The following is a 27,254-nucleotide window of genomic DNA, read 5'->3' as shown; positions in this document are numbered from 1 at the left end:
AATGATCACAATAAGTCTAGTTACCATCTGTCGCCACACCAAGCTTTTCCAGTATTACTGACTATATGCCCTATGCTGCACATTACAACCTGGTGGCTCGTTCTGTCAATGGAAGTTTGTGCCTCTTCCTCTCCCTCACCTGTTTCACTCATCCCTCATCCTCTCCCTTCTGGAAACTACCAGTTTATTCTCTGTATCTATGAGTGTGTTCCTGTTTCATTTTGTTTTTAGATTCCACATTTGCGTGAAATCATGTGGTGTTTGTCTCTCTCTGTCCAACTTATTTCACTTAGCATAACACTCTCCAGATTGATCCATTTTGTTGCAAATGGCAAGATTTTTTTTATGGCTAAGTAATATTCCATTGTATATATATATATACACACCATACCTTCTCTATCCATTCATCTGTTGATGGACACTTGGGTTGCTCCCATATCTTGCGATCATAAATAATGTTGCTATGAACATGGGGGTACATATATCTTTTCAAATTAGTGTTTTTGCCTTCAGAAAATATCCAGGAGTGGGATGCTGGGTCATACGGTAGCATGTGCTGTTTTGAGGAGCCTCCATACTCTTTTCCACAGCGGCTGCTCTTCCCCTCCAGCACCACAGGCTGCACAGCACTCGCTCTGAACACAAGACCCGGAGAGTTCTCATACATCACTGCCGCTATCAGAAATGCTGTTGTAAGAATTACTCCTCCACTTCCCCTGGGTCCCACCTGGGGCTAAGGTGAAAGTCCAAAGGCTGCATGAATGTGGTTTCTGTGTATGTTGGCCCCCAAGAGTAGGACTGTTTTATTATCCTAAGAATAAAAAGCCAGTGTCCTCCAGCAGTAGAAAATTGCAAATAAAAAGTTTAATTTCAGAAACGGGGTTCACCATTTATAAATACACTAAAACGTAGTCGATGCAAGTTCAGATTAACAACAGGTACAGTATCCGAACAAAACGCCACCTTTTCTAAAGGCCACAGGCAAATCAGTGACTTGTTTCACCCAGAGTGTTTACCTGGTTTGCAATAAGAAAATGAACCCTTTTCTAGACACTGAGGCAAAAACTTTGAAGACGTATTATTGTTAAAAAAACCTGATGACTGATACTCCATTTTGATGTCCTTGGGATTCTAAAATATCCCATTGATGGCTGAATCTTCCCTATTATCAAAAAGAAAATCTAAACACCTAAGGCTATTCTTACAACTGTATTATAGCAATCTTCTTCCCTGTTAATAAGCCACCTCTTCTAAAAAGGACTGTATACATAATTTGATCAAATTGGGGTTCAGTGCACAAATTTCAAGATAGCTTCATGGTGTAGAGCCACTGAGTCAGAGGCTTGGAGATTCCATCAACAGGATGCTGTAAACGTGTCACGCCGTGCACTAGCTACACAGCAGGCACCACCGGTGCTCACTGTGAATGGCGGGGATGTGTCCGAGCTAACAGCCCACGTGGCACCGAGGGCAAACCCCTGAAACGGCAGTGCTCTCTCCCCTGAACCCTACATGACTGACATTCCGGGATACGTGTGAGTGCAGGCTTGTCTTCGAAAGCCACGTCTCTGTCGTGTAAACAGTCACCTCCCAGAACACTCGCCGTCCCCTGAACGTACTTTGGAGCCTGCAGCCAGGAACTGCTCAGTCGGGATGGCTTGAACTCCACCTCCTATACACAGGTTTTGTCTGACAGCCACAAGAGCGGTTTTGTTGCATTTAAACTAAAGTACAGTACCTGATTTGTGGTTTTTACATAATCGAATAAAAAGCCTACTGAATAAAACTGCTTATATCTCCTCTGCCATTCTAGTAAAACAAACTCCTAACCCCCAACTTTTAAAAAATTTTACAGTTACGAATGAAAACCTAATCATTGTATTTCATAACTGACAAGACAGGCTGTTTCTACTGGACTTCTTAAAAAACACACCGTGGTACCTGGCCTGAAGGACTGGGTAAGGCACATGTGGACATGACGGCGAGGGCCGGGACGGGAACCTCCCATGGATGTGGACCTGAGCGCCCGGCCTGCTGTCCCGCAGGGCCCCGACCGCAGCGAGCCGCCAGCCCGGGACAGATGCTGCTTCTCGTCTGGTGGCTCCACCGTGAGCTTCAATACTGGAAGCATATTAAGGGAAGATTCACTTTCAGAAAAATAAGTTTCTCGAAATGCTCCATCGTGAGCCGGGACTGGCCAAAGCTGCCGTTCTCAGTGGGTGTGCTGAACAGCCTCTCGGAGGGAACGATGCTCGGGGGGCAACCCAGAAACCGCACGGCCAAGGTGGAGAGGCCCGGCCAGGCCGCCCTCTTCAGGTTCCAGTAGGCGAGCGGGTCACAGCTGTGCTCCAGCACCTCCTCCTCCAGGTACGCGAGCACCATGTCCTCCGGGACCTTCGTCCTCCCTCTGGGCTCGGTCTTCTTCATCTTGGCCATGAGTGACCACAGGCTCTCCTCGCCGGCACAGTCTCGCGGTGGGGAGCCCGGGTCGCATCCGTTGGAGACGGGCGTGGGCTCTGAGGTAGAATTCAGCGTTTCTAGTTCCCTGATCAAGTCCTGCTTGTACTGCTCCGCCTCCTCCTCGGAGAAGAGGGAGGCTTTGTAGCGCGGGTCCAGCAGGGTGGCCAGCACGTACCTGGGGTCGTGGAGGGTGGCGGACAGGCGGCTCACCATGGCCTCCCTGAGGGACTTGAGCATGGTGTCGATGCCCATGGTCTCCTCAAACAGCATCTCCACCCTCCTGTTGAGGATGTGGATCATGGGGATGACCTGGCTGAGCGTGGACACGTGGGTGCTCATCTCCCGCCTGGCGGCGTCAAAGGGCTTCAGCGCATGGCACACGGACTGCATCACCTCCCACTGGTCACAGCTGATGAGCTCCCGGAAGTTACACTCGACAGACAGCTCGTTCACCGCCCTCTTCTGCTCGATAAGCCGCTCCAGCATGTGAAACGACGTGTTCCACTTGGACGGGACGTCCTGGAGGAGGTGGTGGGGCGGCAGCTCATACTCCTTCTGCAGCTCCGCCAGCTTTGCTTTCGCCCGGGGCGACCGGTGGACCCGTTCGCATATTTTCCGGGCGGTGCTGAGTAGGTTCTGGACCATCCTCTGGCTCTTGATGGCCTCGCTGACGATGAGGCTGACCGTGTGACTGAAGCACTGCACGCTCGAGCGGGCCCCCTCGTTCAGTGCCTTCCCTATGCTGGGGCTGTCGGTGACCGTGATGCCCACCTGCAGGCCAGTGGACGTCACCCAGGCCTCCCACCAGCACTCCAGCTGCTTCTGGACGCTGCCACCGCTGTAGTCACAGTCGACCTGCGACACGTCCAGCAGCGCCGAGCAGTGGTGGTCCTCGCGGTGCGGTCGGGCCGACGACTCAAAGGTGACCCAGTGGGCGGTGAGGGTCAGGTACTCCCGGGTCTGGCTGCTCATCCAGATTCCAGACGTGAAGTGGACCACACCGCTCTCGGCTTCCTGGAGATGTGACATGATGATGTGTTTCACATTGTCGTACATACCTGGGATGGCCGTCCTGGAGAAGTAGGACGGAGGGGGCAGAGAGTACTGAGGTTTCAAGTATCCGAGCAGCCTATTGAAGCCAACGTTGTCCACAAACGAGTACGGCTGGAGGTCAAGTGCGATCATTTCAGCAATGAGACTTGTTATTTTTTTGGCAACTGGATGCGAATCATAAAACTTCTCGTTGGTGTCATCGCAGGAGGAGGCGCCTGCTGACTCTGAGCTCAGGGGCCCACGGGCACCAGGAGGGGAGGGTGGCGCCGTCCTGGGGGCGTCGGGCTTCAGCACGCCACCGTGGAACCTCTGTAGGTGCCTCAGGAGACAGCTGGTGCCCAGGTTGGTCGGCTTCTTGCCTCTGCTGATCGTCCGGCCACAGTGCAAGCACACGACCTTCGTGGGGTCTGCGGAGCAGATAGAAAAGTGATTCCACAACTTGGAGGTCTTTTTGCTGTTGACGGGAAACATAACTTGATTGTTTTTTGTGACCATGGTCGGCAGGTCAGTTAATCTGGAGGAGGAAGTTTCCGCAGAAGCCAAGGTGGCGTATGGCGAATTCGCCAAGCTGGCCCCCAGAAAGCCCTTCTGGTTCCCAACGACCTCCGGGTGGCGCCTGTAGAGATGCCGCATCAAACAGCTCGTGCCCACGTCGCCCTTCTTGCCCCGGCTGATGACGCAGCCACAGTGCCTGCACACAGCCTTGAGGCTGTCCGTGGGGGCCAGCGAGAAGTGATGCCAGACTTCCGACTTCAGCCTCCTCATGACCTTCTTGTTCTGCTGGAACACGGCACCGGACTCGAGTGGGCGAGGGCTGGGCGTGTCGCCCGGCTGCTTCTCGGGAGAGGACGCCCACGAGGCCTCACCCACGTCAGAGGAGGAGGACAACGCCCACACGTCTTCCACCTGCGTGTCTCCGAGGTTCCAGTGTGCTGGCGGGTCCTCCGCCAGCCGGTCGGGGGAGGAGGGCGCAGAGGCGGAGTCCTGCACCGGCTTCCCCGGAGACGAGGACGTGGGGCTGGGCTCTCCGTCAGGCGGCGGCGGGGTGGGCAGCAGGGTTGGAGGTGCGGAGTAGGGGGGCGGCACGCCAGCGCCCCCGCCGTTCTCCCGAAGCACGATGGCGCGGTGCGCCCGCCACATGTGCCTGATGAGGCAGCTGGTGCCCAGGTCCTTCCCGTTCTTGCCCCGGCTGAACTCGTTCATGCAGTGGATGCACACGGCCTTGGAGTTGTCCAGGGGCGACAGGTAGAAGTGCTTCCAGACGGCAGACCTCCTCCTGGACCCGGACGCGCTCCTGGGCAGGGGGAGGTTTTTCTCAGCCCCGTTCTCTGCAGGCTCATCGCAGTGGAGGCTGGAGGGCTGGGGAGGCGGCCCCGCCAGGGCTTCATCCCTGCTGTACCTCTCAGAGACTGACACGTCGGAGGGGGCCTCTTCGGAAGAAACCACAGAGCCAAGTTCCTCTGTCACCTGATGGGGAGATGGGCTCTTAGAGGCCGTTCTGGGGACGAGTTTGCCAGGTGACAGGATGGTGCCCGGGTCTCCAGCATCAGTGGGCGGTGGCGGGAGCCGCGGCAGAGGGGCAGGGAGGGGGGCCGGGGCCGGCGCGCTGCCGTTTTCCTCCACAAGAACAGTGGGGTGCGCCCGCCTCACATGCCGCATCAGACAGCTGGTGCTCAGGTCCTTCTCGTTCTTGCCCCTGCTGAACTCCTTCATGCAGTACGTACAGATGGCCTTCGTGCTATCCCGGGGTGAGATGAAAAAATGCTTCCAAGCCGGGGACTTCTTCCTGGAGCTGATGCCGCGGCCGGAGAGCAGGCTCTGCGTCACGGCCTCCATGGCCACGCTGTACAGGGTGCTGTTATACTGTGACAATAGGGCCCCGTAGTCGTCCTCGGGGTCAGGAGAGATGCGCCTCCCCGGGGGCTGGCAGCCACAGCTCGCCTCTCTGCCCTCTGCCCGTTCATCCCCACTGCCAGCCCGTTTCCTGTTCTCCTGCTCATTTCTAAAGTCCATTCTTTCCAAACTGTGATCAGCGATGTGATCGTCATCTTCCTCTTCTATTTTAAAATGTATTTGATCAGAAACAAAATCCCCACCCGCTTCGGGACGCATCTCCTGGTGATTCTCCATGACTGACCATAACTATTCTGGCTGCCTCACGATGCTGACCGCCTGGGTTGGTAGAAAACTGATGCAAATGCTCCTCTGTGCCTCCAAATGTACATTATCTCCAGTTCTTTCAAGAGAATCCTATCTTCCGGGATGCTTATGAATATGGCTAATCATACATCTCACTGAGGAGTAGACCAGGGAACTGGTGAGCGCGTCATCAGGGTGCGGACCGCTGCCTTCCAGAAGTTCTACTCTTAAACACTCCACGGTGCAGACACGCATTCACACAGCGGGGACCTGCTTGTCTCAGACACAGGATCGCCGTCATCTTGGTGGCACAGCGATCCTTCTGCATTATCTACAGAAGAGGAGATCAAGTCAGACACTGGACTCAGTCACATTTCAAATCTACACTGTCATGGATATACGAGCCTCAGTGTATGCAGAGAAAGGAATTCCATAATGGGAAATTAAAACAGAAAAGTCTGTTCCTTGACTTTTTTACAAACCAGTTATACAATGAAAATACCCTCTAAATAGACATGTCCCCCAAGAAGACAAACAGATGGCCAAACGGCACGTGAAAAGATGCTCAACGTCACCAATCGTTAGAGAAACGCAAATCAGAACTACAATGAGGTCCCACCTCCCACCTGTAAGAACGGCCATCATCAAAAAGTCTACAAATAACAAATGCTGGAGAGGGTGTGGACAAAAGGGAACCCTCCTACACTGTGGGTGGGAATGTAAATTGGTGCAGCCACTATGGAGAACAGTATGGAGGTTCCTTAAAAAGCTAAAAATAGAATTACCATGTGATCCAGCAATCCCACTCCTGGGCATATACCCTGAGAAAACCATAGGTGAAGATACAGGCACCCCAACGTTCACAGCTACACTATTTACAGTAGCCAAGACGTGGAAACAACCTAATGTCCATCGACAGAAAATGGATAAAGAAGACGTGGTCCATATACACGATGGAACATCACTCAGCCATAAAGAAGAATGAAATAATGCCGTTGGAGCAATATGGATGGACCTGGAGATGATCATACTAAGTGAGGTCAGACAGAGAAAGACAAATGTCATAAGATGTCACTTATGTGTGGAATCTAAAAAAATGATACAGATGAACTTATTTACAAAACAGAAATAGACTCTCAGACATAGAAAACAAACTTATGGTTACCAAAGGGGAAAGGTAGGGGGGAGGGAAAATCAGGAATTTGGGAGTAACATATACACATTACTATATATCCAAAAAGTGAGAAAAAGATGGTAAAGAGAAAATACTAAGACTTGGTAAGGTCCATCAATCTAATTTTAGCCCTTCTAATTAATAGGTATGTAAAGGTATCTTATTCCAGCCTTAATTGCCAATTTCCTTAATGACTGATAATGTTGAACATTTTACGTGTGTATTTGCCATTTGCTTCTCTCCGTTGGTGAAGCATCTGTTCACGTGTTTTGCCCACGTTTTCACAGATTGTGTATTTTCTTAGAGTTCTTTACATGCCTGGAAAGAAGCCCTCTTTCAGGTATATGATTCTAGTCTGTAGCTTGTCTTTTCATTCTCTTAACAGTATTTTTGGAAAAGAAATGCCCTTAATTTTAGTGAAGTCCAATTTACCAATTTGTTCTTTCATGGACTGTACTTTTGGGGTTGTATCTAAGAAAGATTTTCTCCTGTGTTTTCTAGAAGTTTTATATTTTATACTTAGATCTTTGAAAGATTCAAATTCATTGTTTTGCATATGAATATCTAATTGTTCAAACAGCATTTGTTGAAAAGACCATCCTTCTCAACAAAAGGATGCCTTTGTAACTTTGCTGAAAATTAGTTGCATGTGAGTGCCTATGCTCATACGATTTGTCCACAAATGTTGGCAGCAAACTGTTTATGTATATAAACATGATATAAGTGTGTGTGTATATTGAACAAATTGTACCCTTTAAATAAGTGCAGTTTATTGTATGTCAATTACACCCAATGTGAAAAAGTATGAAATACGTATGTACACTGGTCTGTGCCCCCAGTTTCTGACACAGAGCTCCTAAAACCCTTGGCAGTTCCTGAGTGACAGGAACATCTCTTGTTCTAACGAGGTGACTCCTGGATGGAGGCCCATGACCAGAAAGAGCCGCGGCCAGAAACTTGGAACTCTCAGCCACACCCCCACACCCCAGGATGGGCTGGAGACTGAGTTAATACTGATCACGCCCATGTGATGAAACGACTATAGAATCCCAGTTGTCCGGGGGTTAGGGGAACTGCTGGGCTAGTGAACACAACCACGTGTCGGGCGGGTGACGCACCCCAACTCCAGGAGGACAGAAGTCCCTGCGCTCAGGACCCTCCCAGACCTCGCCCTGTGCATCTTCACGTGGCTGTTCACCTGTGTCCCTTATCGTATCCTTTTCCTACAGTAAACCAATACATGTCAGTAAGGGTTCCCTGAGTTCTGTGAGCCACCCTAGCACTTTATTGTGGGAACCCAGACTTAAGCCGGTTGGTCAGAAATACAGGGGACAACTGCGGTTGGTGTCTGAATGGGAGCGGTCTTGTGGGACTGGGCCCTGACCCGGGGGATCTGAGGATGACTTCAGGTGGTGGTGTCAGAACTGAACTGAGGGACAGCCAGCTGGTGCTGGAGAACGGCCAGTGTGGACACAAGACCACATATTGGTGGCCAGACGTGAAGCATTCTGGGAGCAGAGCATCAGAGGAAAGAAGACACAGGACACAGCCTACACAACCAATAAAGTTGTATTTTAAGAAAGGCAGGGATTGTCAGGTTGGGTAAAAAACTAAGACTAACTATATGTTGCCTACAAAAAACACGTTAAACATCAAGACACAAATAGGTTCAAAGCAAAAGGACAGAAGAGGTGCAGCACAGTAACACCAACCAGGAGCAAGCTGGCCTAAGTCAGCGTGAGACGGGGGTGTCAGAACGACACAGAAGGAGGACAGGGACCTCACATAAAAGGACAAAGGGGTCAGTTCATCAGACACGCACACAGCTACCAACAGACTTTCCAAGTGCATGAAGCAAACCCGACAGACCTAAAGGGAGACTTGACCAAAATTACAGATGGGATTTCGCACCCCCATTCAGTAGTTACCTAACAATTAGACAGAACATCACTTAAAGGTGGACACAGAACACTCGTCAGCACAGACTGTTCTCTGGACAGTAAAGCAAGTCTCAGTAAATTTCAAAGAACTGAAGTCAAACAAAGAATGGTCTCTGACAATAAGGGAACTGAATGAGAAATCAACATCAGAACGATATCCGGAAAAATCCTAAACATCTTCAAATAAATAACACTTCTATATGAAGCCGAGGGTTAAAGAAAAAAATCACAAGGAAAAGTAAAGCAAATTTAATCCCAACGCAAACAAAGGGAAAGAAACAATAAAGAAAAGATTTGACATCACTGCAATTGGGGGCGTGGGGGAAGAGGCAGGGGAGGAAAAAAAAAAATCAATGAAACCTAACACCGGTTCTTTCGACAGATCAACAAAATTGGCAAACTTCTACAGACTAATTAAAGAAAAAAATGGTAAAGACATAAAATTACCAATAGCAGGAATTAAAGAGGGGATTTTCCACCAAAGATCTTACAGATGCAAAAAGATAGTAAGGAAATAGATGAGTGACTTTATGATGGTAAATTCAGCAGCTTAGATGAAACGGGTAAATCCTGGAAAGACACACATTACAAAAACTCACGAAAGAGATAACCTGAACAGCCCTCTATCTCTTTTAAGAGCTGAACTTGTAGTTAAAAACCTTCCCTTAAAGAAACTCCAAGCCAAGATGGCTTCACTGGTGAATTTCACCAAACATTAAAGAAAAAAAACCTGGTGAAACACAAACTCTTCCAGAAAATAGAAGAAACACGTCCCAAGTCTCTTTTTTATGAGGCAGTATTACCCTGACTCTAAAACAAGCAAAAACATTAGAAGAAAAGAATCAGATTCATATCCCTATGATCATAGAAAAACCTTAAGAAAATGTAGCAAGTTCTTAAAAATTTAACAAATCAAATTCAGCACATTAAAGATAATACATCGTAAGAGGGGTTCATCACAAGCATGTCTGGTTTAACCTTCTATGTTCAACCAACAGAATTCACCACATTAATGGAAAAAAGGAGGAAAACCATAGAGTCATGTCATTAGATGCAGAAGAACATTTAACATCATTTCTATTCCTATTCACGACAGAAACTCTCAGCAAGGTAGGAAGAGAGGAGAACTTCCTCAACCTTACGAGGGCTTTTAGGAGCACTCTACGGTTACCGTCACGCTGGGCAGGGAAAGCTCAGGAACGAGGCAAGGACCCCCCACCCCCGCCTCACACTTGCACCCAGTGTCACACTGGGGGTCCAGGCAAGAGGCAGGTCAGGAAGGAAAGGTCACACTGCTTTAGTCACGGAAGACACAGTCCCCTATGTAATAAAGGTTATAAGGCCTCTGTGAGGAAGTGCTGGACCTCAGTACGCTTAGGAAGGTCACAGGCTCAAGGTCACTCTGCCCTGCAGCTCCTTCCCTTACGGCCTCGGCGCCCGGATGTCTTCTCAGTCCTGGGCAGCCTTGTCCTCATTCCTCTCTCCGGGTCTGGGAGAAACCAGCTCTTCTCCCTTCATGGCAAACATTACATCCCCGGTTGACTCTGACTCTCTCTGGAGACGCTCCTGGGGCAAGAGCACGGCGTGACGAGAATGGGAGAGCCAACAGTGACTGTTTACCGTGGGTTCAACCTGCGTTGTCTCACTTAAACCACATGAAAATCTTTCGAGGAAGATTCGGTTTGCGATTTCTCCTTCTACACACGAGGACCCTGAGGTTTAGAGAGGGTGAGAAACACGTCCAGGGCACACGGGTGGAGACAGGCCACTGCTCACATGCAGAAGTGAGTACTGGAAGCCCTGGGGGGCCAGAGCGGTGCACAGAAGACAGGAGTGCAGGAAGAAGAAGAGATGTGGCTGTGACTGCAGCGACATGGACGGACCTGGAGATGATCACACTGAGTGAGTGAGACAGAGACACATACCACGTGAGATCACTTATATGTGGAATCTAAAATACGACACAAGTGCACTTATCTACAAAACAGACTCAGACTTGTGGTTGCCAAGGAGGAGGGCGGGCAGGGGAGGGAAGGATTGGGAGTTTGGGATTAGCAGGTGCAAACTAGTATCTATAGGATGGATAAACAACAAGGTCCTACTGTATAGCACAGGGAACTCTATTCAGTATGCTGTGATAAACCACAACAGAGAAAAACCAGGGGAAAAAAAAAGGCAGTTCAGATCAAAGACTTCAGAGCACAGATTCGAGAGTCCCTACAAACCCCAAGCAAGATTTAAAGAAAAAGAAACAAACAGTGTTAAAAACAAGAGATAAAGCAGATAAAAGTGACCAGGGAGGGAGGCGCACATGGAAATACCACCGAAATCCAGACTCTGGGAAACTCTACAGGACAAACAACCCAGCTTCTTTAACAAATTATACTTGAATCCTGGTCTGAATTAGCAAACTGTATAAGAACATTTTTTAGACTATGTGGGAAACTTGGATACTGAAGTAACATTCGATATTAAGTAATTCTTCATTTATCAAGGTATAAAAATACTGTAGATAAAACGTTTCAAAGAATCCCATCTTTTCAAGATACTTACTGAAAACTATCCCGATGAAATATGGTTTCCGGTACCGGCTTTAACATAACTGGGTGGGGGGAGGGACACAGATGAAACAAGAGCAGCCCTGAGCTGGTAATTGTTAAAGCCAGGCGATGAGTGCACAGGTCATCACACTAGTATACATTACACCACTTCCATAGGAATTATTTTAAGAAAACATAACTAGACAGACTACTGACCTTTCAAGAGAAGCAACGTAAACCAGGAGACAAAGGAATGCTATCTTCATAGTTGTGAAAAAAATAAAAGCCAAACCAGAATTCAATACTCAGCAAAAATACTCCTGCAGGAATTAATATGAAATAAAAACACCGTCAGACAAATCAAACACAGAATGTGTCACCAGGTGACCTGTACTGAAGCAAATGCAAGAGTGTTCTTCAGGCAGAAATAATCCCACCTGGAAATTCAGTGACGCACAGAAAACGACAAGAGTTAACAAAACAATAATGGTGGGTAAAGAGTGAGGTGCTTGGTGCGCCCGCTGTCACTGAGGTGCCTTTGTTTCTAGGCCCTTTCAATGGAATTAAGTAAAAACCATTAATACACACGTACACCTACATGCACACGCACAGGTGGATAAAAACCACATGTTCACGCTGACGCCTCCAATTTCAATCCAACATCCAGGATCACCCGAGCCTCCCCAGTTCCGTGTCTGTAACTTCTTTCTCCAATTGCAAGAAATCTGGCTCCCACTAGCCTTAAAAGATTTGCTCATTTGCTCAATCCTTCAATATTCAGAAAGTAGTTTCAGAATGCTAACCCATACCACCAAGGAAACACAAGCTTTTGAACAGAAATATTAGTTTATACATTTTTGTCTTGGGGCTTGAGGGTATATAAACAAGCACTGTGTCCAAGAGTTTCTTGGGTCAGTTTTTTCTCTTAAGTGTAGTTATTTATTCACTTGAACTTCAGTTAAGTTCATTGTTTCAGTTGGTAATACAGCGCAGAACTAAAAGAGCAAACTCACAATCTCATGGATGAGACCAACAAGAAGACAAACCTGACGAGGGATTTCCTTCACTCCAAAATATAAACCAACAGGACAAACCAAGAATATATGCAAGGCCCATGCTTAGATCTGTGCAGGCAGAAAAAGCAAGCAGCCCTGGGCATGTGATTACTGACAGTCCCAAAGCAGCCAACAGGTATTCACCGGAAGCCCCGAGGACCAAGCTGCTAGACCGGGAGGAGCCTTCTGCACTCATCAGAGTGGACGTATGTCAAGGGTCCAGCGTAGGGTCCACAGAGGCTGGGGAAAAACCACCCAGCCCATGCCTCCTCCAGGACAAAGACCCATTTCAAAGAGGAACTGCTGGGAACAGACTCTAAACTGAGCAGTTCAGGGACAAAAGAAACAGCAAAGGAAGGGTAGAGAAGGAGGAGAACTCTCACGACGCAGGCACTGCTCAGAGTGGTAGGTGAGGACCTCCATGACCCAGTGGCTGCGGGACAGCAAAGGCAGTGCTAGGCAGTGTCAACATCAAACTGCTCACAACTCTGGGCTTAAGCCAAGGCTTGCAGCGATCTGAGGGGCATTTACTTAAGCAAAACTGTGGGAGCTCGTTAGAACATTTCACTCCCATCCTTCCTTCCCCACAGGAACCACAGGACCACGGGAGCTGTGAAAACAGCAGCCTCGCAGCCACCAGAGGGGCAGACCTGGCCTGCGGTCCCTCAGAAAGTCCCACTGTCTGCAGCACTGTCACCATGTGACCTTCGTCACAGGTCCCTGGAAAAGCCCTGCTCACAGGGCACAGTAGTTATTTGACCCGATTCAGAGCCTTCAGTGGGAAAAGCCCTCTCCCTGGGCTTCTGCTGAAACACAAACAGCTGCACTTCTGTAACATCACAGTTGCCTAACCCTGCAACTCCAGTGGGGCAAACGAGAGCCTGGCCAAAGGCTGAGAAGGAAGATGGGGGGGACGAGATGTCTGCAGGGAGCTGTGAAAGGCTCTGACACATCCCTGCAGCTGTAGAAGGACAAGCCCAGGAGAGACCTGCGGGGCCACCCCATCTCTCACCTCTGGCTGAACTTGAAGCCCTGTGCAAGGAGAAGGTTAATGCTTGTCCCAACACACACACGCACACGCACAGGCACAGGCACAGGCACAGGCAGCTCTTGGCAAAGATGGCGGGTGCATCTGTTGGCAGCGTTTAAGGAAATCATTCAGCTCAGTGGATTTCAGGAAATCACTGACACCAAGCTAACCAGGCAGAGACTGAAGTGTCCAAACACTACAAGGAGTACAGCCTTTTCAGAATTAGTCCAGGAAGGTCACTAAGGGAACAAACAGGCAAAAACAGAACAAACCCCCAGCAATAACAAATGATGTCCAGTTTTCCACAAAAACAAAAAAATGACAAGACACACACACAAAAAAAGCAGGGAAGTATGGCCCACACATGGGGGAAAAATAAACCAAGAAACTGTTCCTGAGGGTGTCCAGAGGTTGGACTTACTAGACAAAGACTTTAAATCAGCTACTCTAATAAGCTGAAAGAACTAAAGGAAACCACATATAAAGACACTACAGGAAAGTAGGACAATGTCTCCCCAAGTAAGTATCAGTATAGAGAGAAAAATTATGAAAAAGAACCAATTATGAACTTAGAAATTATGGAGCTGAAATGCATAACTGTAACGAAGAATTCACTAGAGGGGCTTGGCAGCCAGTGGAAGAAAGAACCAGCAAGCCTGAAGGGAGGCCAACTAGAACAGCAAGACAGAAAGTCAGTGAGGACACAGACGACCTGAACAGTGCTGTTAACCAGCTTGAACTGGCAGATCTACACAGGACTCCATCCGACAGCAGCACAATACTTACCCTTTTCAACTGCACACAACACATTCCACAGTACAGACCAGAGGCTGGGCCATAAAACAAGTATTAATAAATTTAAAAGAACTGAAATGATACAAACATATCCTTCAACCAGAATGAAGTTAAATTACAAGACAGTAACAGAGGAAAATTTGAAAAATCAATAAATATTTGGAAATAACACATTTCTAAATAATCCACAGGTCAAAAAGAAACAAGGGAAATTACAAAGTATTTTCATCTGAATGAAAATAAAAACACAACAAACCAAAATACATGAGATGCAGCTAAATTGGTGCTCAGAGAGGAATTTATAGCTTTAAACGCCTGTATTAGAAAAGAAGACAGATCTCAAATCAATAATGTAAACATTCACCTCCAGATAAAAAGAAAACAAAAGCAAACTAGAAAAAGAACAGACCAAACCAAGGTAGGAAAAAGGAAATAATAAAGATTAGAGTGGATGCTAATGGAATAGAAAACAGAAAAGTGATATAGAACTTCAATGAAACTGAAAGTTGGTTCTTTGAAAACACTGACAAAATTGACAAATCCCTAGCTACATTAACCAAGAGAAAAAGAAGACATAGATTGCGAAAACCTGGGAGCATTACCACTGCCTCCTCAGAAACTAAATGAGGGACTTCCCTGTGGTCCAGTGGTTAAGACTTTGTCTTCCAGTGCAGGGGGTGTGGGTTTGATCCCTGGTCAGGGAGCTAAGATCCCACATGGCTTACGGCCAAAAAACCAAAACATAAAACAGAAGCAATATTGTAACAAATTCAATAAAGACTTTAAAAATGGTCCACATCAAAAAACCTTAAAACAACAAAAAAAAGTAACTAAATGAAATATAAGACACGACCATGAACAACTGTCTACCAACAAATTCAACAACTTACATGAAATGGAAAAATTCCTACAAAGTAACAAATTAACTAAAGTGACTCAAGAAGTAACAAAATCAGAATAGACCTATAGCAAGTAAAGACATTGAATTAGTAACTTAAAATTTTCCCATGAAGAAAAATGTAGGCCCAGATGGCCTCACTGGTGAATTTTATCATTTACAGAAGAAATGATATCAATACTCCATAAACTCTTTGAAAGAGGATAGAATACTTTCCAGTTTATTCTAAGACGTCAGTATCACCTGGGTACCAAAGCCAAAGACATAACAAGAAAACTACAGATATTCCTAGATATACAACGTAAAACATAAAAATGGAAGCCACCACATTTTCAGTAGTAGATAAAGACTGCAGAATAGGAAGCACCATGAGTTAGGACAAGTTATCCTCAGCCACCTCTCCTTCTTGAATGTGAAAAATTAGTATCAGGACTTCCCTGATGGTGCAGGGGTGAAGCATCCGCTTGCCAGTGCAGGGGACATGGGTTCAAGCCCTGGTCCAGGAAGATCCCACATACCGCGGAGCAACTAAGCCCCATGAGCCACAACTACTGAGCCTGCGAGCCATAACTACCGAGCCTGTGAGCCACAACTACTGAGCCTGCACTCTAGGGCCCGCAAGCCACAACTACTGAGCCCGTGAGCCACAACTACTGGATCCCGTGCACCTAGAGCCTGTGTTCCACAACAAGAGAAGCCACCATGATGAGGAGCACGTGCACCACAATGAAGAGTAGACCCTGCTCGCTGCAACAAAGACCCAATGCAGCCAAAAATAAACTATAAATAAATAAATTTATTTAAAAAACAAAACAAAACAAAACTAGTATCAGATAAAAATGAGTGTGGCAGGCAGAGTGATCGGTCCTCAAAGAAGTGCACGTCCTAACCCTCAGACCTGTGATTGTGTTAGGTTACACAGCAAAGTAGGATTATTAATAAGGACGCAGATGGAATTAAGGTTACTGATCCAGGATAATAAGAAGACTATCCTGGATTATCTGGGTGGACCCAATGTTATCACAAGGACCTTTAAAAGTGGGAAGAAGAGGCAGAAGAGAGACTTCACAAGGTCAGAGAGATGCAGTGTTGCTGGCTTTGAAGACAAAGGGAGAGGGCCCACATCCAAGGACACAGGCAGCCTCTAGAAAGTGTAAAAGGCAAGGAAACATTCACTGCTAGAGCCTCCAGAAAGAAAGGCAGCCTGCCAACATCTTGATTTAAGCTCAGTGAGACCCATCTCAGATTTCTGACCTCCAGTTATGCTGTTTTCAACCACTCTGTGACAATTTGTTAAAGCAGCACTAGAAAACTAAAACAACAAGCAACAGAAAAGAATTAAGGTCAAATCCTACAAAAGGATAAGAGAGAAAAAAAAAATGAAGACCAGAAAAACATCTCTATAGATAATGAAAGCACACTAGAAAAATATAAGCACAAATTACATGAAAACTATAACTTATTTCAAAAGAAGCTAAAGAAATTAAGAAAATAATACAAAAGAACAAAATAAATCAGAATAGAAAAACACTGAAATGAGGTTATGGATCCTAAGAAAATATTACAAGTAAAAGTAAAATGTCATTTTACAAATTGCAAATCATGAGGCTAGGAGAGAAAAAGGCAAAAGTTGGAGGGGGAAGAAAGAGAAAGAGCCCTATCTGTTCAAACAAGAGAATGAAGCCAGCAAAAAGGGGTGGTGGGTGGTGGCCGTGGGCTGTGTATACGGCCTCCCTGTAACCTGAAATCTTCAGCAAAATAAACACACACGCTCAAAAACAAAAAGTAAAATGCCATTTTAAGAATAAAGACTAAGTTAGAAGCAACATAACAAATAAACCCCACAGATGATTTCTTAAGATAAACAGAAGAGTTTAGAAAATAAAGTTTTTTAATGAAGAAGAAATGAAGAGCTAAAAAAGACTCAGGAGAAGCTGGCCAATTGAAAACACAGGCAAAGAAGATCCAACACATGTATAATCAGAGCATCCCCCACAGAAAAAGGAGAGCACAAAGCAAAAGAAGAGAATACTAAACAATTTGAAATAAAAATTGTAAAACTACGTATATTGAAAGAGCATATGGTAAAGCTGAGAAAATCCATCCTTAACAATTAACACTGAGGTATATTCTAGGAAAACCACTGGACTTAAAAAAAAAAGAAATGCCATTGAGGGGAAAACCAAGGTCACGTACAAGGGAAAGAAAATAAAATTGTCATGAGTTTGACAGCAATGTTTTATGCTATAAGACAACGGAATAACATATTTAAGATATCTGAGGAAAAAATATGTGAGCCAAGCATTTTATATCCAGTCAACCTGGCTTACAAGTATAAGGGACACAGAAAAACTATTATCAATGTGCAAGAATTCAGGAAATATTTTTCCTTGAGTCCTCCCGGAGAAATCTAACAGAGAACGAAGCTCAACCAAAAGTCTAGAGAAACACTGATGAAAGGACCGCGTGAGTGCTCAGTATACACTTCCTTGCAGGACTAAGACCGAGTGAGGGTCTCTGGGAGAGAGCACAGTAGGCAATGGTCACCGCACTTCCACGTAGAGCCCGAATCACTGCAAAGAGGGATGGGAAGACAATGGGAAGTCTTTGGCAAAAAGTATCAACCTGTTTTCAGTAACGACACAGCCACTGTTACTCAGAGACTGAGGTGTGTACAGTGAGAGTGAAGCAGAGGAGTGACCAGCAATAGCACAAGACTCTCACCTCCCATGTCCTTGAGAACCAGCATCCTCAGACAGAGACAGAGACCCAGGGCAAGAAAGGTCAAATGCACATCCTACAGTCGGTGAGCAGGACACCTACCCCAGCTCTGCTCACTGCAAAGGCCTAAAAACAGTGACCAACCCAATGGGAATGAGCTTACCTGACATCCGGACTATAGTTGTGAAACATCATTTCCCATTAAAGAAGACCAGGGCTTTTGAAGGAATGGCTGATTGCAGGTCTTGGGCAGGAAGAATACAAAATGAGCCTAGAACATTCTGGCACACCAGAGAGCAAGGAACCTCTGAGAGAGGACGAGAATTGTGTCAGAAGGATCTAGGCGCCAACTTGTAAGGGCTCCCACTGTCCAAAAAAATGAGATAATTTGAACGTAAATGAGGACCGTCATAATAATGCATTAAAGCACATCAAATATGTTAAATCTATGAATGCATGACACCGAGATAAAAGGCTCAATTGGTCACCTTTGTAGGATGATAGGAAACTGATAAAGAAGCAAGCATTTTTCTTCAGTTTCCTACATAAACTACAGCACCAGATAACCACGGAGGAGCTAAGGACAGGGTCCTCTTACTCCAAGCCCAGCTCATGAACAAAGACGCAGTAACTGAGCCGGAACGTCCCTGTCCCATAACTTTCACTGATTAAAGCCTGCAGGTCTGTGCATCGCTGGCTGCCAACAGCAAAGAGAGCGAGAGCCTCACACACGAGGTCCTTCCTAAGGGAGCAACACAGCAGCCAGGAAGGAGGCTGAACCTCATCAGGCCTTAGATCCACCACCAATTTAAAGGAACCAAGAGCAGGCAAACACATTAAACCACACCTGAGGGCCGTGGCTGGCAAAATCCAGACTGAGAAACACGAGTGCAGCCACCTGGCTTCTTCCACACCAAACTCCCACGGGAGGAGGGGGTGCCCTGTAGGTAAGGGACTGAAACGTCACGTGAAAAACAGGCAACACTTAACTACTGCTTAAAGACGTGCGATCCCGTCATAAAACTACGAAGAAAGGGAAGTATTTGGCATCAAAGGGAGGGATGTGGCTGGGATAGGGCACGTAGAAGGATTCCAGGGAGGGCAAAATTTTCTCTCTTGACCCAAGGGATGGTTACAAAGTGTCCACCTTATCATAATCCATCAAGCTATTAATTTATGCAGTTTGTCTCTGTGCCATACTTTATTTTTATTTTAGGCCATGTTGGGTCTTAGTTGCAGCACGCGTGATCTTTGTTGAGGTATGCAGGATCTTTTCCGTTGTGATGCACGGGCTTTTCTCTAGTTGTGGTGTGCGGGTTTTCTCATCTCTAGTTGTAGCGCGCATGCTCCAGGGTGCGTGGGCTCTATAGTCTGCGGCACCCAGGCTCTCTAGTTGAGGCGCATGAGCTCAGGAGTTGCCCCATGGCATGTCAGATCTTAGTTCCCTGACCAGGGATCGAACCCGAGTCCCCTGCATTGTAAGGTGGATTCTTTACCACTGGACCATCAGGAAAGTCCCCCTGTGCTATACTTTAAGATAAAAAGGTTTTTAAAAACCTCATGAGGGGCTTCCCTGGTGGCGCAGCAGTTAAGAATCCACCTGCCAATGCAGGAGACGTGGGTTTGAGCCCTGGTCCGGGAAGATCCCACATGCTGTGGAGCAACAAAGCCCGTGCACCACAACTACTGAGCCTGTGCTCTAGAGCCCGCGAGCCACAACTACTGAAGCCCACGCGCCTAGGACCCATGCTTCGCAACAAGAGAAGCCACCGTGATGAGAAGCCCACGCACCGCAAGAGTAGCAGCCAAGAATAAATAAATTTATTTTTAAAAAAAAAGATAAAAAGGATTTTAAAAACCTCATGAGGGGCTTCCCTGGTGGTGCAGTGGTTAAGAATCTGCCTGCCAATGCAGGGGACACGGGTTTGAGCCCTACTCTGGGAAGATCCCACATGCCACAGAGCAACTAAGCCTGTGCGCCACAACTACTGAGCCTGCGTTCTAGAGCCCGCGAGCTGCAACTACTGAGCCTGCACGGCTAGAGCCCGTGCTCCGCAACAAGAGAAGCCACCGCAATGAGAAGCCCGCGCACCGCAACGAAGAGTAGCCCCCGCTCGCCACAAGTAGAGAAAGCCCGTGTGCAGCAACGAAGACCCAACGCAGCCAAAATAAATAAATATATAAAATAAAATATTTTTTCCAACTTTAAAAAAACACACACACAAAAAAACACCTCATGAAACTATCGTGACACAGGCAAGGACCATCCCAGCAGGAGGGAGGCCCCACCCCACTGCCCTCAGCACAGACGGGAGGGTCAGGCAGGCCCGGGGTGTAAACGCACCCACACATGTGAATGTGCATCTGGAACGTGGTCATCAGGAGAGACTTTCACCTTCTATTTTATGTATTTCTCTACTACTGGGCTAGTTTTGTACATATTATTTCAAAATCATAGATAACAAAGATGTTTCTTTTTCTTTTTTCTTTTTTGGCCACACCGCACAGCATGGGGGATCTTAGTTCCCTGACCAGGGATGGAACCAGGGCCCCCTGCATTGGAAGCATGCAGTCTTAACCACTGGACTGCCAGGGAAGTCCCTGTTGTTTCTATTTTAGGAAAAATGCTGTCATTTGCTCTAGCAGCTTACTACTAAAGAAAATAATTTTTCTACTATTTTAGCACCAAATTTTAAAAAAGACAAAAAAGCATGTTAGCTTTAGTTTTCCAACCACAAAAGGATTATGTTGCTGAGGCATTTTTGATAATTTTCTATGTGTGTGAATAACAATTTGGTTTTTGTCACCTGTCCTAAAACTTTGGAGGCTACTCTGGCCTTGAAAGGTGAGGGCTACCTATTCACCGTGCATCTGGACGGCATCTGGAACCAGCCTTTCCGTGGTTCTGCTTCTGTTCTCCAGCAAATCAGATTTAGTCTAAAATAAAATCAATCAGCATGAGTATTAAATAGGGCAATCAATGACAATAAGGGAAACGGTCCTTCTAGAACAAATCCCATCAGTTTCCTTGTTGTGGGCGCTGCCCGCAGCCCCTGGCCCCCCAAGGCGAAGGGTGCCCAGTCTCACTCAGCCCCACTCATCTCTTGATAGCTAGAGGACCGCTCTGAAGCACCGAGGAGATTAAGAAAATACAGGTACACTTGAACAGTGAGCACGGTGATCCTAAATTATGAGCAGAGACTGGAGGGAGAGGACGATGAGGGGTAGAAAGGAGGCATCCAAAACCCACATTTTCTGAAATTCACTTTGCATTTTTTAGTTTCAAAGCCGAAAACACCTAAAAGTAGAGGTAGCTAATCAGAGGATCCTTTCCATGGGCTAGTTACAAATATATGCGTGTGTGCTTATTTCTGCAGGATAAAGTAGAAATAAAAACGGTTGCTGGGCTTCCCTGGCGGCGCAGTGGTTGAGAGTCCGCCTGCCGATGCAGGGGACACGGGTTCGTGCCCCGGTCTGGGAAGATCCCACATGCCGCGGAGCGGCTGGGCCCGTGAGCCATGGCCGCTGAGCCTGCGCGTCCGGAGCCTGTGCTCCGCAACAGGAGAGCCCACAATAGTGAGAGGCCCGCGTACTGCAAAAAAAAAAAAAAAAAAAAGTTGCCTATAGGGGCTTCCCTGGTGGCGCAGTGGTTAAGAATCCTCCTGCTAATGCAGGGGACACAGGTTCGAGCCCTGGCCCGGGAAGATCCCATATGCCACAGAGCAACTAAGCCCGTGTGCCACAACTACTGAGCCTGAGCTCTAGAGCCCACGAGCCACAGCTACTGAGCCCGTGTATCACAACTACTGAAGCCCGCATGCCTAGAGTCCGTGCTCCGCAACAAGAGAAGCCACCACAATAAGAAGCCCGCGCACCGCCAACAAACAGTAGCCCCCGCTCGCCACAACTGGAGAAAGCCCGCGCGCAGCAACGAAGACCAACTGTAGCCAAAAAAAAAAAAAAAGTGTTGCCTATAAAGAGTGGAGGAGATAGGAATGCAAGTGAGATTTCTGATTGTACCTTCAAAAAGAACTTAAAAACAAAAAAACACCTTAAATTTTGCTAAGTGATTTCATTAGCAGTCATAACATAATAGTCATTTTATCCAGTTTTTGTGTACTTTAGCATAAAACAAATAAGAAATTATGCCAATGGCATTAAGGAATCATAATTTTCTACTCAATGCCCTGTGGTGACCTAAATGGGAAGGAAATCCAAAAAAGAGGGGATATATGTATACCTATAGCTGATTCACTTTGCTGTACAGTAGAAACTAACACAACATTGTAAAGCAACTATACTCCAACAAAAATTAATTTAAAAAAAATCAAAAATTTCAGGATAAGAAAAAGACAGAGGGACCTTCCCTGGTGGCGCAGCGGTTAAGAATTTGCCTGCCAACGCAGGGCACACGGGTTTGATCCCTGGTCTGGGAAGATCCCACATGCCGTGGAGCAACTAAGCCCGTGCGCCACAACTACTGAACCCCGTACACCTAGAGCCCGTGCTCCGCATCAAGAAAAGCCACTGCAACGAGAAGCCCGCGCACTGCAACGAAGAGTAGCCCCCGTTCGCCACAACTAGAGAAAGCCCGCGTGCAGCAGCAAAGACCTAATGCAGCCAAAAATAAATTAATTAATAAAAAAAAGAAAAAGACATTTTTTAAAAATCAAAGAAATTAAGTAAAACTATATAATTTTAAATCTGCATTGAAAATATAACTCTTGATGTTGTAAAAATACATTTCCTAGCTCTGTGCGCCAGACCAACACTTAAAGCTGCAATAATACCCAGAGACAACAAACAGATCTAATACCTAGATCTTGGTTTCTAAATACCTTCTGCACTAAAGGGAAGCAAAGTGCTCTGCAGAAAGAGCTGGCTGCAGCTCTGGCAAAGGAACGGAAGGTGGCAGAAGGGAAGTGCTGCCAGGATGATGCCGGAGCAGCACCCGGAGCCGGCTTCGCCGGGGCTCCCGACGGGTCAGTCACAACCATCTGAACACCAGAAAACAGAACCAGAGGACTTTACTAGACTACGATGTAACGAATAAATGAAAACCTGTTAGTCAGCACTGATACTCAGAGAAGAAAAAGGACAAATAAAAACATTTGCCACAACGCAGGTGAATATTACAGCCACTGCTCCCCAGAAAGAGGTAATACAAGGAGAGAATTCAGCATTTTTCCTGTCTTCCTTGAATGTAACGGACAAGGGAAACACAGATGAAATACAGAAAGAAAGAACAGCCCTAGAAAGTGGGCGTCAGTCCCAAAAGGACAGCCTCTGCGGGCGGCAAACAGGAAGCCCGGCACCACCCGCGTGAAGACATGCAGGTCCCCGGCTGGTGGCATCCGAGGATGGGAAGCAGCTGTGGACACCAAGGGCCGACTATAACTTATCCTCGGATTTCCGACTATGCGGAGGGTGGCGCCCCCAACCGCCTGCCGTGTTGTTCAAGGGTCAACTGTAAACGACAAAGAAGGAAAATGGCAAACAAACCCAGAACATGGGACATTCGTGAGACAACTGGCCTAGTCTCTTCAAAAAGTCAGTGTCACGGAAAAAAATGGGGGCGGGTTATTGTTCCAGAATAAAAAAGTCTAAAGAGACAGACTCAGTGCAGTGACCTGGACTAGATTCTGGTTTGGAACAAACAAGCTAATAAACACAAGTAGGGAAATCGGACTGCGGCTTGGCCACTGAAAGTGATGAGGGATTATCGTTCATTTCCTTCACAGCTGGACTGCTGGTGAGAGAGAAGAACATCCCTTTGCCTTTTCTTTTTCTTTTTTTGGGGGGCCACGCTCTGCGGCACGCGGGATCTTAGTTCCCTGACCAGGGACGGAACCCAGGCCACGGCAATGCAAGTGCTGAAGCGCCAAGACCTAACCACTGGACCGCCAGAGAATTCCTCCCTTTGCCTTTCCTTAGAAGAAAAGGACACTTAGAGGTGAAGTGCTGTGATATCTGCAATCTCCTTAGAGAAAGTCTGGAAGCACCAGACAGGCGAAGGTGGCAGCCATGGCAGTGCCATGGCAATGTCATGACACGTGCTCCATCTTGGGGCAGGTCGGAGAGCGCCACGGACTGTTCTTCCAACTCTCCACAACACAGCCTTTAAAATACAGAAGCGTATCTGCTTTCAACTCAAAGTCCACGTGCTCCCCAAGAGCTGCCAAGTACACCCAGGGCATCAGGGCCGCCGCCGGCACCGCTGCCTGGCTCACCCTTGGACGTGGTAGTCTTTCCACCAAGGCTATAAATTAAGATCTGGTCCACGTCTGAGAGTAACCGTAGCACCTTCTGAGGGTGGAGAGCCATGACTCACATATTCCAGGGGTGGCAACAGCGTCAACTACCTCCCATGCAGAAGTGCCAGCACCCACTCACATGGAGAAACCACCCTCCAGGCCTGGCCGAGCTGAGGCGGAGGACCCAGACTCAGAGCCAGAGCCCACCGCAGAGAGGCGAACTCAGAAACCTAGAACCGGAGCCACTTCCACGAGATATGGTCAGAAAACCTGATAAGGCCACCCTGGAAACAAAGCACATTCCAGAGGAGGCAAACAGACTCCGTTCGGGGCGGCTGGTCCCTGTTCTACCCCTGAAATGTTCTGGGTCACAGACCAGGGCTATCTGGGGCTCCGCTCTGTCTTTTTGAGGGTCCCTTTACCCAATACCAGCACCTTTTCCCCCGGCGTACAGGGCAGTCCCACCAGTGACAGGTTTGAAATTGCTGCTGTGGCTGGAAGCTGCTGGAAGAGTGTTTAGAGTCTTACTTCCAAGATGTGGCACATGGCCTGCGGCAGAGTAACCGGAGCTCTCACCAAACAGCACACAGCTCCCTCCGCTGCTGCCTCTGTGGCACGAGAGCCACAAGGTAAGGCTCAGTTAGCTGTGGCCCTGGATGAAAACGCAGTCCCTTGGTTTACATCTGTGGGGGCGGCGTGCAGGCCACACAGATCAAAGAGCCATCACACAGAGCACCCGGGTGGGTCAACGGGGGACATCCCAGCCCAGCCCAGCATCAGTGGTTTCTACGACACAGACTTTGCGGGGGGGAAAGGGCGGGGCCCGGCGGTTGGAAGGCCTTCACCTGAATGCGAGCAGAAACCAAGCAGAGCGGGCACCTGATCAAGGCTGGGAAGGGGGCTTTACGACAGGACATGGGCTCAAACGGAGGGGCCAACCTCTCCCACAGCAGTGGAGGCCCTGCTGCTTCTTACTCAGGGCCTCCATTCCATCACCCCCAGACCCTGCAGGGCGGGGCTCAAAGGTCCTCTCCCCCTAAAAGAGGTCTTCCTGGAGCATGCTTCTCACACTGCCATCACCCCTGCCCCCGCCTGCCTGTGCTCTTCCTGGAGTACCCTTCTCTGGTTTGAGTCCATCCCACCATCACTCTGTTAAGTTCTCCTATGGCAGGGCCTTCTTTTAAAAACCACCGTTGCCCCCAGCAGGTAGAACAGCGCCAGGTGCAGAGTAGAGAGGTGAGAAAACCTCATGCGGAGTCCGGCACCTCTGTCTCTCCTGGTCCCCTCTACCTCAGAAATAGGGGGCGTGAGAAGAAAAGACTTTATTTTATTCCTAACAACGCCTTCCAGGATTTGAACTACCAAAAGCACACATCAAACAATTAGCTAGGAAGTGATGTGAACTATTCCAGAATGATGCAAAGTCAGGCAATGACAAGTAGGGTGAGGGAGAAGGGCAGGAGAGACAGGGCTGTGGAAAGGGCTGAGCACCTGGAAGGTGACTGACAAGAAATCCGCTGTGACCCAGACACTGAAGGGAGGCCTGACCGAGAGGCTGCAGGACGGTCGGGGCTAGAGGCAAACTGTGCCTTTTTATGCAGCTAAATTCATCCAACACAAAACGTATATACGAATGATGGTTCCTACAGCTTATGTCAAGTCCTGAGATGTAAACAGCACCTTAAATATCAAACAGTAACTAGAAGAATAACAGTCGCTGTCTCTCAGTCGCAAGCCTTGTGCAGAGAAGCTCAGAAGGAAACACAATGCTGGTGAGGGAGAGTCACGGGGGCCCCCAACCAACCATCAGAGGCTCCTCACTGTGCCCCAGAGTCGCTCACCTGCCCCCCTCCCCTCGCCAGGCAGTCCTCACACTGGAGGAGGAGATCAGACCAGAGTTCAGATGGTGAAGGAGCGGAAGCCAGGCAAAGAGAAACACACACACAGAGGGAAGGACAGCACTGACCGCCGTCACCGCTCTTCATGCCCGGTGCTGGCCACGCTCCAAACTCCTCGCCAGACAGGGATCTGAAATACAGGTACACACGTTTCCTTTGCTACGTAAATTCCGCATCGGCTCCTTTGCGCAGACACAGAATTCAATCGGTGACCCTAATAATTCACTTAAAACCTTTCCCAATGCGTTAGGAACATTCTTTGCACAGCTTGAGTTACTCACGAACCTCCTCCTCTGTGTGGTGACACTGAAAAACAGGGCAGAGTTTTCATGTCCAAAAACATCAGGAATTAGCCAGAACAGTGGAGGAGGAAGGGGTGTCAAGCAAACACCTGTGAAGTGAACGCAAGTCTGAGCTTTCTTCCAAGATAGGAGGTTACCTTCTTGAAGAGTCACAGACTCTCTCTTAAGATTTCTAGATCTTTTCCTGAGAAAATGTAAATCATGATGAGCAGATATAATCTGTTTAAGGATTACAGGAAGTGTGCATCCCTGCATGGACAGCCCATTGGAAAACCCTGAGTACGGTTTCCTCTCACAAGATAACTTTGTATGGAAATTAATTCATAATTGAAATTTGGCTTATTCAGAGCACTTTCTAAAAACTCCAACTAAATCCTTCATCGTCTCCTAATTTTATCACCATGATATAGAGAAAACATAAAAAATTAATATAAAAAGTCACAAGGATGCGCCATTATCATGGTGCGTTATCACACTCGTCTCATGAAAATCTAAAGTGGCTTTTTCAAAACTATGGACTTGATCTTAAAGCTGGAAGAAAAAAAAAACCTATGGACTGATCTGATCAGAGTTAACTTCAAAGCAAATAACTTCCCTTTTTTAGGAACATGAGAATGCCAACAGAAGTTTCTCCTGATGGCTCAGCTTGGCAGGGACTTGCTTCCAGAGAGGTGCATGTATTTGTCTACTGAAATTCACCCAAAATACAAGGAGAGTCAAGGGGGCTGGCAATTCTCTTAAGTAACAGGGATGGTGTGGGTCACAGAAAAAACACAAAAGAAGATACACAAATGACTCCACCTTCACTTCGGTCTAGAAAAACAACCGCAATTGGAAAAAACACTTGAAATTATGCTTTGCAATTTGATTCATATTTTCACTACTTAAACTTGAATGGTCCTACCCAGAAACACGTACAATAGCTAAAAAGCATCAGAAGCATGTAGTAATAAGGAAGGTCTCATCTGCTTCCTAAGACATACGTAAATAAGGCC

At 47.3% G+C, this 27,254-nt stretch overlaps 1 protein-coding gene across 9 annotated transcripts; it reads right to left on the bottom strand.

Moving 5' to 3' along the window:
* Positions 1-534: 534 nt before the first annotated feature.
* Positions 535-26,056, bottom strand: ZBED4 (zinc finger BED-type containing 4). Of its 9 annotated transcripts, none has more exons than XM_029205745.1 (4): positions 20,662-21,311; positions 18,653-18,746; positions 17,969-18,112; positions 535-5,983 (listed from the first exon to the last, which is right to left on the bottom strand). In XM_029205745.1, exon 4 carries the CDS (start codon positions 5,641-5,643, stop codon positions 2,116-2,118), a length of 3,528 nt encoding a protein of 1,175 aa, XP_029061578.1. In that variant the 5' UTR covers positions 5,644-5,983; positions 17,969-18,112; positions 18,653-18,746; positions 20,662-21,311; the 3' UTR covers positions 535-2,115. The 9 variants fall into 9 exon arrangements, with proteins under 9 accessions (XP_029061578.1, XP_029061577.1, XP_029061576.1 ...); XM_029205744.1 differs by having other exon boundaries at positions 18,653-18,760; positions 20,670-21,311; XM_029205743.1 differs by lacking the exons at positions 18,653-18,746; positions 20,662-21,311 and adding an exon at positions 26,026-26,056 and having other exon boundaries at positions 17,969-18,171.
* Positions 26,057-27,254: the final 1,198 nt, after the last annotated feature.

The sequence above is a fragment of the Monodon monoceros genome, unplaced genomic scaffold, assembly GCF_005190385.1.
Source record: "Monodon monoceros isolate NGI ecotype Baffin Bay Population unplaced genomic scaffold, NGI_Narwhal_1 Super_Scaffold_6, whole genome shotgun sequence".
Taxonomy (NCBI): domain Eukaryota; kingdom Metazoa; phylum Chordata; class Mammalia; order Artiodactyla; family Monodontidae; genus Monodon; species Monodon monoceros.
This window is presented reverse-complemented; position numbering and strand designations above follow the sequence as displayed.

Excerpts from the sequence above, each read along its gene's own strand:
- ZBED4 (XM_029205743.1), bottom strand. The coding sequence starts at position 5,643 with ATGGAGAATCACCAGGAGATGCGTCCCGAAGCGGGTGGGGATTTTGTT.